General features: G+C 32.9%; 1 protein-coding gene across 1 annotated transcript in view; it reads left to right on the top strand.

The window, feature by feature from the left end:
* LOC145331249 (cell adhesion molecule 3-like) overlaps positions 1 to 13568 on the top strand; it is a 63275-nt gene that overhangs the window by 7767 nt on the left and 41940 nt on the right. The window contains exons 2-6 of the mRNA XM_080175866.1: positions 75 to 166; positions 4656 to 4726; positions 5150 to 5197; positions 8633 to 8686; positions 8972 to 8995. Of these exons, the coding sequence (XP_080031992.1) occupies positions 75 to 166; positions 4656 to 4726; positions 5150 to 5197; positions 8633 to 8686; positions 8972 to 8995 (289 nt within the window). The remainder of the gene's footprint in view (positions 1 to 74; positions 167 to 4655; positions 4727 to 5149; positions 5198 to 8632; positions 8687 to 8971; positions 8996 to 13568) is intronic.

Below are 13568 nucleotides of genomic sequence, written 5' to 3'. Positions count from 1 at the left end.
TAACGCTTTAAAAAAATGTTACATTTGTAAACTAAGTTGTTAAGAATTGCACTTTAATCTTTTTATTTATTAAGGATTGGAGTCAACGGCCTCTAGGAGCGGAGGTTAACCCCGGAGAAAATGTGACCCTAGCCTGTGTTGTAAAAAATAAGGCGGGGGACTGCAGGTCAGATTTTGGATTCCTACATTTTCGCATTAATTTCAGCTATAATTGTAGTTTTGTATTTTCTGGATTAGAGTAAAACACTAGAGGGAGAAAGGGTTAAATAACTGTATCTCCCCATCGCAACCACCTTGTGCAACCTTTCTATTGGGTCATTGAAAATCAACCAATGATGTCGCTTATATTATTACAGCCAAGTAGCAGAAAATAATTTAGGAGCAGACGAAAGAGCTCTTTGAAAAAGAAAAGGAGGTAGACGTCTGCTTATATAGACATTATACTATAGATCTGTTTTTTTTTCTGGTACTTTAGCATCCAATAAGGTTTAGAAAGGTAATGGGTTATAGTAAGACATGTAATATTTAGGGATAAGACAATTCATGATAATTTTGTGTAGATTAATATAATTGGTAAAAAGTTAGAATACTGGTAGTTTAGTTAGGATAACCCATCTAGATGTATTCTAAGTCCCCAAAATTTTTCATGAAACAAATATAACAAAGTGTTTGGGGACCAGATTTATTTACAGCCCAATGCCCCATTCCTCCAAGAAATTCTAATGCTGCTATGTCAGACAATTATTAGTTTTGATATAATATATTGGGGATTATGGTTGTTTGAACCTATTTGTAGAATAAATCATACTATAAACAGTTTTATAGTAGGGAATTTTAGAAAAATGTTTTAAAATCGAAAATTTATTAGAGTACAGCTCACTCTGCTCATAGGAAGTAAATTATAATTATCAGCTATAATATAAAGTAGAATGATGTCTGTCCGCCTGTCCGTCCGTCTGAAGCTTAAGATCTCGGTAACCACTGAACCGATTGAATTCTACTCTTCAGGGTATATACCTACTGGTCCTGTGGTGGTTTTAGGCTATTTTCTTGAGGGATGGGACACCCCCAACCCCCCAAAAAACAGAGAAGAAAAACCTTTTTTTTGTAGGAGATATCCTAAGGCCTTTTTTTTTTAGGAGATATTCTTGGTCCTTTTTTTTTGCTGAAGATTTCCCTGGTTCTTTTACGAATTTCACCTTAATTTTTTTTTATCACCTCTTGGGGCAAAGCCCCTAATGGCTATGGGCGAAGCCGCTAGTTTTTAAAAAAGTATTACAAAGATAGAAATAGAATAAACTGAGGAAATTTGTTACAATTTCTATGATATAATATGGGTTCTCATAGTTGTTTGGAAATTGGTGTTACTTTACGTTATGATCTTAAAACAAAATTTTCAACACCAATGGTCTGTCTGTAAAATCAAGGACGTCTAAGCTTTTTTCTTTGCTAGTTGGTGGGGGGGGGGAGGAGTATAAACAACTAAAATACAATCTAATGAATTAATATGTAACCAAAGGGAAGTTGGTATGCGGGGAAGAAATAAAAGAAGTATAAGATAAGAAATTACCAAGCTAGAATACTGTTTCATTGTCCATAGAAATTTCTAATTTTTAACTTTTAATTTTAAGGTTTACTCTATGTCAAAATATAATTTTATATAAATTTAAACACATATTAGAGGACACATAACATACATTCTATACTTTACTTTGACACAGTTACAAAGTAACCTTAGAACCAGGATGTAATGTAGTAAAAGGGTTTGAAACGCTCGGGGCTATTCAGTAAATATCTATGTTGTGTTTCCTTTTACTCTCTCTCTCTCTTTCTCTCTGTCTCTCTCTCTCTCTCTCTGTCTCTCTTTCTCTGTCTCTCTCTCTCTGTCTCTCTGTCTCTCTCTCTCTCTTTCTCTCTCTCTCTCTTTCTCTCTCTCTCTCTGTCTCTCTTTCTCTGTCTCTCTCTCTCTGTCTCTCTGTCTCTCTCTCTCTCTTTCTCTCTCTCTCTCTCTCTTTCTCTCTCTCTCTCTCACTCTAAATTTGTCTCGTTCTTTCTTTTAAGGGAGGGAAAGGACAATGTCTATTAAATAGTTTAATTCTACTTCCATTTATTTCCTGACTCCAAAAGCAGATTTTACCAAATAAGGATTGGGAAAATATTACACCATTGAGTTCCTTCCTTCCTTAAAATAGACTAAAACACTCACAGGACCCATGTGCAGTTTGACTAAATGAGAGAACCCAATCGGTTCAATAGTTATTGAGATCTTAAGCTTCAGACAAAAACCCTTACTACTTTATAAAATTGAATTAGCTGCTACACCTCTAGGGGTTCTGTATTCAAAGATACAGAGAAGGGCTAGAAAAAATGCTTAAACAACCGCAAGACTTAAATCTAACAAGGATGACAACATCCATAAAAGCGAAGCACTGAAACGGTAGGACAAACGGACATTAACATTTGTTTAGTGTCTGAACTGAATAATCAGAAAATAAAAGTATAAGAGTCAAAGCAAAATTGTAAGTAAATTTGTGTAAAAACTGCTTCATACAGGATAATGTTTATGGACATACTTACATTTTTAGGACTTGATTATAGAGTTGCTTCGCTTATAATATTGTTCTTTGTTGTTCTAGGAATCAATATACCAAAAATCAGATCAAACGAATAATTAGATCACATAAAAATTTGTTGTTAAAAAAGTAGAAAAATCAACATGTTAAAAATGAACGTACGGACATTCTGGTAATGATTATAGAGTTGCTACGCTTTCTAAATCGTACCTAACTACTACAGAAATCATCATGCAAAGTTTGAAATCGATAGGACAATTCTAACATGCCTAAATTAAAGAATAAAAGCTATCTATCTCGGACGGACGGACGGACCGACCCTAATTATAGAAAAGATTCGCTTTTAAAAATGAAAGAGCCCAAAACACTTAAAGGACCTATGTGACGCTTACCTTAAATAGAAAACCCAATCAGTTAAGTAGTCATTGAGATTTTTAGCTTCAGATAAAAAAAACTTACTTTTTTTATAAGGGGATAATTACCTTCAATTGTTATAAAACAAATTGGACATTTTATTATTTTTAGACAACCTGTATTTGATATAATATTGTCTAGAAAGTAAATTCTTTTCCTCCTTTTCATCTCTATATCATCCAGGGAGGGAGGGGACATTGGACTGTAAATTACACCGGTAGGTACCCAAAGTTTTATTACCACGTTTTCTCATTCGTTGGCTCAAAAACTTTTAGTGAAGTAAATAAACTTCCAAACAAGTATTTTCCAAACTTTTCTGGCATCTTTAGATGGGGTAAATATTGTTAATCATCATTAGGGTTGTACATAAATATTAGGGCGGGTTGATTTCCAACTTTTTTGGAATTTCACATTTTTTCACATTGCCAAGGGTTACTGGGCCTTTATAAAACCCTGTGAAACTTGACACAGGTTTTTTATCCAAAAACAACGGGCGCGCGGGTTTAAAAAGTGCCCTCCCCCTTATAAAACCAAAAATTGAAATTCCTTCAAGCACAGGCATGTTGCATATCAAAATGACCGCATTGAAATGCTGATTAAAGAACTGAAAACCATATTGAAAAATATTGATTCATTCTGAAATGATTTTCAAATAACCTACCAAAATGAACAATTTTGACTAAATCAGCTTTTTTAGGTACTTAATGAGCTCTTATTCGAACTAGGGGCAATATTTTTTAAAACGGTTTTCAGATTCATAATCAGCATTTCAATGCGGTCATTTGATATGCAACATGCCTGTGTTTGAAGGAATTTCAATTTTTGGTTTTATAAGGGGGAGGGCATTTTTTATACCCCCCGCGCGCCCGTTGTTTTTGGATTAAAAAACCTGTGTCAAGTTTCACAGGGTTTTATATAGGCCCAGTAACCCTTGCCAATGTGAAAAAATGTAAAATTCCAAAAAAGTTGGAAATCAACCCGCCCTAATAAATATATCGTTCATTGTCTTGTCGCTTAAGATCCCTAAAATTTTCAGGGATGGGAAAACGGCAATTTAGAAGTGTCATCCCGTGATCTTAAAATTACTTATGGCTAAAAACTTTCTTTTAAGTACTAAAACATATTTTACCAACTAACTTATTAAATAATTATTGAGATGAAGTATATTACATTTTTGATTTTTTTGTGCAATTATTTGTTACATTCGGTGTTGGAAAGAAAATATTTTAAGTTGTTATATACCTATCGCCCTGCTATTGTGTCCATTTACAAAGCTAAAATGCACTTTGAAATATGAGATATCTGTCTATCTTTTTGTCTGTCATATACAATACATATATGTCTGTCTATTCATTCTTATGATTTTTATTGTTAAACTTTTTGGGGGGCAAAATTTGAAGTTTTTTTCTCTCTAATTCTTTTTTTTATGAGCTAGCAGCTACGCCCCTATAGGCATCTACAGGCACTTGTTTTGGCATTTTTATTTGTAATGCTCATTAGTCTTGGAAGGTTGGAGATACCCTCCCTCAAAATAATTATAAAACCTTCCCTGGACCGGGAAAAGTTTTTACTCTAAAGGAGAACCATATCGTTTCAGCGGTTAGCGAGATCCTTCATACACACAGACAGACATCCTGTTATTTTCTTTATTCATATATGTTTACTTAGGTGGGAGAAGGATGGTACCCCCGTAGGAATGTTCCCTGGAAAGTATACCTGGTCCAAGAATCTTGAAAAGGAATGACAATGCTTAAATTAATATATAGAATATTTTATTTGAATCTTCACCTTTGCATTTCATTACTTTTTAATGCAAATTAAAACAAGAATAATTATTTCCAAACAATTTTCAACCAAAATGCTTTATTATACAAATAAAAGTAAAGTCCTAAGAAGTCACTGAGGAAAGAAAGAGGGGACTCGACCACCCACTTTCAATTTTAGTTCTAAAAAAGAAAAAAATTAGGATAGGTGCGATTTAGGCGAAGAGGTTGGAGGAACCATCCCACAAATAATTATAAGTGTTGCCAGGATCTATGGAAAGCTTCACTGTAAAGGAGAACCATATCGGTTTAGCGGTTTAGAATACCTTATGCTACAGAGAGACACACTGTTACTTTTAAATACGTATAAAAATAAACATTGTCTCTAACTTGTGTAGGGTGACTGTTCTATACATATCTTTCTGGCAGAGAGGGAGTTTGATTCAGGTAAAACTTTATCTTTGTTGCATAGATTACTGTCTGTATGTCTTTATGTCTGTCTGTGCATCTGTCATCTGTGATCAAATGATTTCATACTTAAATATTTTGAGTTTAGGCAATAAATTTGACTTGGTTTGTTCTTGAAGTTTTTATTCCCAATAGATTTACAAAGCAGCATTATGATCAAGATTAACTTTATTATACTTAGCTTTTATAAAATTATTTTATCTTGTTTATCATACATTTCATAAGGATAAGTGTTAATTGTGAAATTGAATTGAGATTGAGAAACAACCAGAGCACAATAAGGCATTGAATATCATTAATTGATTTTCCGTCGTTTCAGGGTATTCTTAAAATTATAAAACTGATTAATTTTTTCCAGTGTGGCTTCGAAACCGTTTAATACCGCTGGATCAGAGCCGGTTTTCAGAATACTAAAAAATAATGTATAGCATCGCATTACAGACAATTGTCTACTAATATTAAAATAACAATCATAAAATTAATACCAGTTTTGTTAGCCAGCAACTTCGGCCTCTAGGATTTTAATTTTATGATTTTTACTTTTGATATCCGCGGAAAGCTGTCCATAATATGAAGCGATAAATAACTATTATCTATCTAAAACAGTTATGTGCAGTAGATGTTTGTCAACACCCCATTAAAATTTGAAATTGAAAAAGCTTTCCTCTCCTTTTTTACCTACCCTCCCCCCCCCCCCGAACCCGGTATTAGTGTCGGACTGATTATGACGTAACAAAAAAAATTAGCCAATAAGAGGCCACTATGAATTTTACCATTGGTCAATAATGTCCTCTCATTGGCTATTTTTTTTTTGTTACGTCATAATCAGTCCGACACTATTACTGGGTTCCCCCCCCCCCATGGTAAATTGATGTGCACGCCACTGAACTAACAAATGTCTATCTACTTATCTAACTGTGAACTTGAACTGCTAGTTAAATGCACAGGAATTTTGACATTTCGTGGCAAAAATTGCACTAAATTTTAAAATGTTATGTTTTTACGAAGAAAAAAAATATTGCCCTTTATAGTTTTACATTTTTGAGGGTATTGTCAATCAATATGTTTTCTTAATAAATTTTTTAGAAGCTTTTTATAGTGCCTATAAAAAATAACTTCATACTGGCCTATCATTGGTAATTTAGTCTGTATATTTGCCTATTATAGGTAATTAGTATTGTTTGGTGTCACTTTTTTTATAGGCAATATAATGAGATTCAACGTTTTAAAAACTAATGCTTTGTATATTGATTTTCAAGCATTGCTCTTATACAATCAATAGTGGCAGAAAGATGACACACAGAAAACTGTCCCGAATTTGTATTAATTTTGAGGAACAAGACTCCAGTTACGTCATATTTTTCTTTCCCGAAAAAGGGAAGGGGGAAAGAAAAAAAAGGGAAGGGGGGAAGAAAAAAGAGATGGGAGAAAAGGGGGTTTTCCCCATCTCTTTTGAAGAGATTTTCTTCCCCCCTTCCCTTTTTCGGGAAAGAAAAATATGACGTCACTGGAGTCTTGTTCCTCAAAATTAATACAAATTCGGGACAGTTTTCTGTGTGTCCAGAAAGATCGGAAAACATAATTTTTTATTATCTTTTGCAATAGAAAAACACTCATATTTGAAATATAGAAGCAATGTCATCGAAAAGGGAAGTAATTTTTATTGTTTCATTCCATTTTTTGCGATAAATAGAACGTGTTTAATGAAGAAAATTTTTGCCCTCAACTTTTTTACAAGTCAAAATTACAGATTATTAAAGTATTGTAGAAGGGGGAGAAAAATGAAAGATAAGGTATTAAAACGAAGCTCTTTATAGTGCCTTTAAAATGAGGATAATTTTTTTTTATTGGCCGAGGTATCCCGAATGACGTCATAATATAATAGTCCATTATTCTAATATGACGTCATTAGGGATGCTTCGACCATAAGTCTTAAAATCTATGCTCTTTTTTATAAGCACTATAAAAATTTTAATTTTGTATTTTTTGTAATTTTAATTTTTGTATTTAGTTTTAAGGGGACAGTAAAAGGAAAAATGACAAATAAAATAAGGTGAAAAATCTATGAGAAATCAGACAGAATTATTCCAGTAAATTATTATATAAACGGTTTGCTACTAAAATAAACCTATGATAATCAAGAATTTGAATAAAAAATTAATTAAAAAATTAATAGTAAAACCCACAAATCCATGTATTTGAAATGTTTAATGTAATATATAATTACAAATTATGACCGTTCACAAACAGATATTAAAATTAATGAGTAAGGGGTGACCTAAATACACAATTGTACAAATATTATCAAATAAAATTTAAAAAAAAATATTTTAAAAAGTAATTTTGCCTATCTATCCATCCATATGTTAATCTATAAATCTATCTATTTATCCATCCAGCTATCTATCTATCAACACAAGTTTCCCTTATGATAATTATGTCTATCTATCCATCGATCTATTATTCTACATATCTATCTATGTATAAACTAAAGGGATAGAATGGACAATGGGTTGTTTATTACACTAGTCCCCATAGTTTTATAATACTGTTTTATTTTTCGTTGGCTTAGTAACTTTGGAGACTTTGTAATTTTGATTGGTTGTACCATTAATTTGAATGTTCAACTGTTTCAACCACTAATCTCAATTTATAGAAGGGGTAATTTGGTGTATATTTTGGGTATATACAAAAAATTATCGGCCATTATCTTATCCCTATAGATCCCTGATAAACTCATGTTTCCCTTTAAGATATTTATGTAAGGATAAATGTTTATGTTATCAAATTATAAACATTTCAGATTTGGGAAAATTTAGAACAGGTAGATTCAGGGTTACAGGGATAGCTTTATTTGAGATAATAGTTATTTATCCAATATTTCCGCGGATATTAAAATGAAAATTATAAGAATAAATCCAATTTTTCTCAGCTAAAAGGACCCAGGGCCCGGGCTAACAAAACTTTATGATTTGTCTGTAATACGATGCTATAAATGAGTTTTAAAGTTTGACGGAGAATTGATTCTAATCCAGCGGATATTAATCAGTTTTGAAGCTTCAAAACTGGAGAATCTTTTCTTCGACATTTGATAAATTGATAATAGGTGCCAAAATTTTACGCCAACATTAAGACCAACATTTAACAATACTAAAATGAATCATACCTAAAATATAACGCCATTTGAATAATTAAATGTTAGAGTTTTTCTCATCCATACTCCAATGACCTATCCGTTAAACCGTGATTGACGTAGTTTTACAAAAAAAGATTTTTTTCCGTATGGCTTCGAAACCGATTATTATCCACTGGATTAAAACCGGTTCTCATCCATACAGAAAAAATCATGTATCGTATCGTTTTATAGAAAATTTTCTACAAATAATAATATAATATATGTATATATTTTTATAGGGAAATGGCAATGTTCGGTTACAGCGACAAGTTTTCGTTCCAAAGATGCTTTGGGTAAGTTTATCTTTGTTTTTTAGAGGCGAATTTCGTGGGGGCAAGTTCCTCTTTTAATTCGTTCTCATGCGATAGTCCAAGGATCTTTGTTCGTATACCCAACAGACAACCAGACAAGTTTGATTGCACTACTTTTCTATGGAAGTCCTAAATGTGCATGGTACTAATCTTATATAAGGACTAAAACAAAACTTCCCCTAAAAAACAACCTTTAACTAATACAAAAATCTAGAAGGACACACACACATTTTTTATCAGGATAATAATTTTTTTTATATTTTTCAGTATCTGATGAAGTGAAACTTTTAGGAAATCAATGCTTAAACAATAATCATTTTATTTTAAAGTAGCGGCTACTCCCCTAAAGGAGAACTATATCGGTCCAGCGGTTAGCGAGATCCTTCGGTACAGACATATACACAAACACAGACAGACAGACATCCTATAATTTTTTATAAAAGGATCAGTATAAAGCTAATGTTCTTTAATCAACCTTTCCCCCCCCAAAAGTGCAAAGGCAGAAGGTCTCAAAAGAAATGAACAAAAGTTTACTTTATCATCAAGTGTTCTATCCCTCTTATTTTAGGCTTTTTAGTCTCATTAATAGAAGAAAGGTAACTATATTAACAACATTCTACAGCACTCTCTTTCCCCCAATTAAATGAATGTATCACCTAGTGATCTATCCCTCTAATTTTAGACTCCTGCAGTCTCCTTATTAGAATGGAGGGAGGGAACAATATTAACAACAATCTACAACACTGTTTCCCCCAATTAGTATATATTGGAAGAATTGAACAATAGCTGAAAAAGTGATATATCCCTCTTATTTTATACTTTGAAGTCTTATTATTAGAATGGAGGCCAAAAATCTACAACACTCTCTTTCCCCCAATAGGTTCCAAGGCAGAAGGCCTCAAAACAACTGAACAGAATGTAAATTTATGATCAAATGATCTATCCCTCTTATTTTATACTTTGCAGTCTAATTATTGGTAAAAGTTGCATTACACTCATATCGGAAACCTTTTACTTTTAACACAGGATAAAGTTTACATCAAAACACGGACGATTAAATCCAATAAGATAAACTTGCGACCCTGGCTCAACACGTAGCACAGTCGCTTGTCGTCGGGGAGGTAATAGGTTCGAATCTCGGCTTAACACCGCGTCGTAATCAAAGACGATAAAAATGGGTCCCAGTGCTGCTTTGTCAGGTGCGTGATATTAATCGTTAGAGTATGGGGGAATGCCTTGGCCCAAAACAGGCGCATCTTATTACCATGAATAGTTAGGACTTCTCAGACAAAGGTCGTGTAATCAAAGAGTTGGTTGTCTTATGGGTGTTACTTAACTTTATAACCAGAATGTTTGAACAGAAAAGGAGAGATTTGGTTTCCCTTTATTACCCTGGGTTGCTGGACCTGACCTGAGAACAGCATCCTCGCGCGTTTGAGGTAATTGATAGGTATATCCAATAAGTGTGCAAATTTTGACTGTTTTTTGAAATACTTTAGGATGTTATCTGCAGCAATTTAGACACTTCCAGTGAAGGGATATTGTTTCCTTATAATAAAGTAAAAGGATGTTTGTCTGTACCGAAGGATCTCGCTAAACGCTGAACCGAAATAGTTCTACTTTACAGGGTAGCTTCCCATATGTCCCGTTAATGTTTTTGGGGAGGGTACCGAAACCCTCACAAGCGAAATAGCCCTCAAAGAATTAGAATTCAAATAGAGCCGTAAACTTTGTAAAAAGGAAATGAAAAGGTATTTTCTCGCATTCATTCGAATACGGTGGATAGGAACCGGTTCTCATCCATACGAAAAAACTATGTCTTAGCATCATATTATATCAAGCTTTCTACGAATATAAAAATGTACAATCCCTAGTAGTTTTTACCCCTTTTCGGTCAGATTAGAAATCCACAGTCACTAGATTTCAGATTTAAATCTGTCTCAATATGACTCTTTGTTACCAAAGTTCAGATATGACAAAATTTGACCAAAGTTCAGATTTCAATCTGAAATTTAGTGACATTATGTCAGGTTATTTTCTCATTTTTGGCAATGCAAACAAATCTGACACAATATCACCAAAAGTCATATATGACATTCAGTGACATAGAGTCAGAGTTAGGGTAATTACCTAATCTGACACATTATTGCCAAAAGTCATATATGACATTTAGTGAAATAGAGTCAGAGTTGAGAAAATTACCTAATCTGACACATTATTGCCAAAAGTCATATATGACATTTAGTGAAATAGAGTCAGAGTTGAGAAAATTACCTAATCTGACACAATATCACTAAAAGTCATATATGACATTTAGTGACATAGAGTCAGAGTTGGGGAAATTACCTAATCTGACACATTATTGCCAAAAGTCATATATGACATTTAGTGAAATAGAGTCAGAGTTGAGAAAATTACCTAATCTGACACAATATCACTAAAAGTCATATATGACATTTAGTGACATAGAGTCAGAGTTGGGGAAATTACCTAATCTGACACATTATTGCCAAAAGTCATATATGACATTTAGTGAAATAGAGTCAGAGTTGAGAAAATTACCTAATCTGACACAATATCACTAAAAGTCATATATGACATTTAGTGACATAGAGTCAGAGTTGGGGAAATTACCTAATCTGACACAATATCACTAAAAGTCATATATGACATTTAGTGACATAGAGTCAGAGTTGGGGAAATTACCTAATCTGACACAATGTTACTAAAAGTCATATATGACATTTAGTGACATAGAGTCAGAGTTAAGGAAATTACCTAATCTGACACATTATTGCCAAAAGTCATATATGACATTTAGTGAAATAGAGTCAGAGTTGAGAAAATTACCTAATCTGACACAATATCACTAAAAGTCATATATGACATTTAGTGACATAGAGTCAGAGTTGGGGAAATTACCTAATCTGACACATTATTGCCAAAAGTCATATATGACATTTAGTGAAATAGAGTCAGAGTTGAGAAAATTACCTAATCTGACACAATATCACTAAAAGTCATATATGACATTTAGTGACATAGAGTCAGAGTTGGGGAAATTACCTAATCTGACACATTATTGCCAAAAGTCATATATGACATTTAGTGAAATAGAGTCAGAGTTGGGGAAATTACCTAATCTGACACAATATCACTAAAAGTCATATATGACATTTAGTGACATAGAGTCAGATTTGGGGAAATTACCTAATCTGACACATTATTGCCAAAAGTCATATATGACATTTAGTGAAATAGAGTCAGAATTGGGAAAATTACCTAATCTGACACAATATCACTAAAAGTCATATATGACATTTAGTGACATAGAGTCAGAGTTGGGGAAATTACCTAATCTGACACAATATCACTAAAAGTCATATATGACATTTAGTGACATAGAGTCAGAGTTGGGGAAATTACCTAATCTGACACAATATCACTAAAAGTCATGTATGACATTTAGTGACATAGAGTCAGAGTTGAGGAAATTACCTAATCTGACACATTATTGCCAAAAGTCATATATGACATTTAGTGAAATAGAGTCAGAGTTGAGAAAATTACCTAATCTGACACAATATCACTAAAAGTCATATATGACATTTAGTGACATAGAGTCAGAGTTGGGGAAATTACCTAATCTGACACAATATCACTAAAAGTCATATATGACATTTAGTGACATAGAGTCAGAGTTGGGGTAATTACCTAATCTGACACATTATTGCCAAAAGTCATATATGACATTTAGTGAAATAGAGTCAGAGTTGAGAAAATTACCTAATCTGACACAATATCACTAAAAGTCATATATGACATTTAGTGACATAGAGTCAGAATTGGGGAAATTACCTAATCTGACACAATATCACTAAAAGTCATATATGACATTTAGTGACATAGAGTCAGAGTTGGGGAAATTACCTAATCTGACACAATGTTACTAAAAGTCATATATGACATTTAGTGACATAAAGTCAGAGTTAGGGAAATTACCTAATCTGACACATTATTGCCAAAAGTCATATATGACATTTAGTGAAATAGAGTCAGAGTTGAGAAAATTACCTAATCTGACACAATATCACTAAAAGTCATATATGACATTTAGTGACATAGAGTCAGAGTTGGGGAAATTACCTAATCTGACACATTATTGCCAAAAGTCATATATGACATTTAGTGAAATAGAGTCAGAGTTGAGAAAATTACCTAATCTGACACAATATCACTAAAAGTCATATATGACATTTAGTGACATAGAGTCAGAATTGGGGAAATTACCTAATCTGACACAATATCACTAAAAGTCATATATGACATTTAGTGACATAGAGTCAGAGTTGGGGAAATTACCTAATCTGACACAATGTTACTAAAAGTCATATATGACATTTAGTGACATAAAGTCAGAGTTAGGGAAATTACCTAATCTGACACATTATTGCCAAAAGTCATATATGACATTTAGTGAAATAGAGTCAGAGTTGAGAAAATTACCTAATCTGACACAATATCACTAAAAGTCATATATGACATTTAGTGACATAGAGTCAGAGTTGGGGAAATTACCTAATCTGACACATTATTGCCAAAAGTCATATATGACATTTAGTGAAATAGAGTCAGAGTTGAGAAAATTACCTAATCTGACACAATATCACTAAAAGTCATATATGACATTTAGTGACATAGAGTCAGAGTTGGGGAAATTACCTAATCTGACACATTATTGCCAAAAGTCATATATGACATTTAGTGAAATAGAGTCAGAGTTGAGAAAATTACCTAATCTGACACAATATCACTAAAAGTCATATATGACATTTAGTGACATAGAGTCAGAGTTGGGGAAATT

Source organism: Acartia tonsa, chromosome 11 (genome assembly GCF_053477335.1).
Source record: "Acartia tonsa isolate MP-2025a chromosome 11, ASM5347733v1, whole genome shotgun sequence".
NCBI classification, from domain to species: Eukaryota; Metazoa; Arthropoda; class Copepoda; order Calanoida; family Acartiidae; genus Acartia; species Acartia tonsa.
Note: the sequence above shows the minus strand (reverse complement) of the source record. Positions and strands in the feature narration are given on the sequence as shown.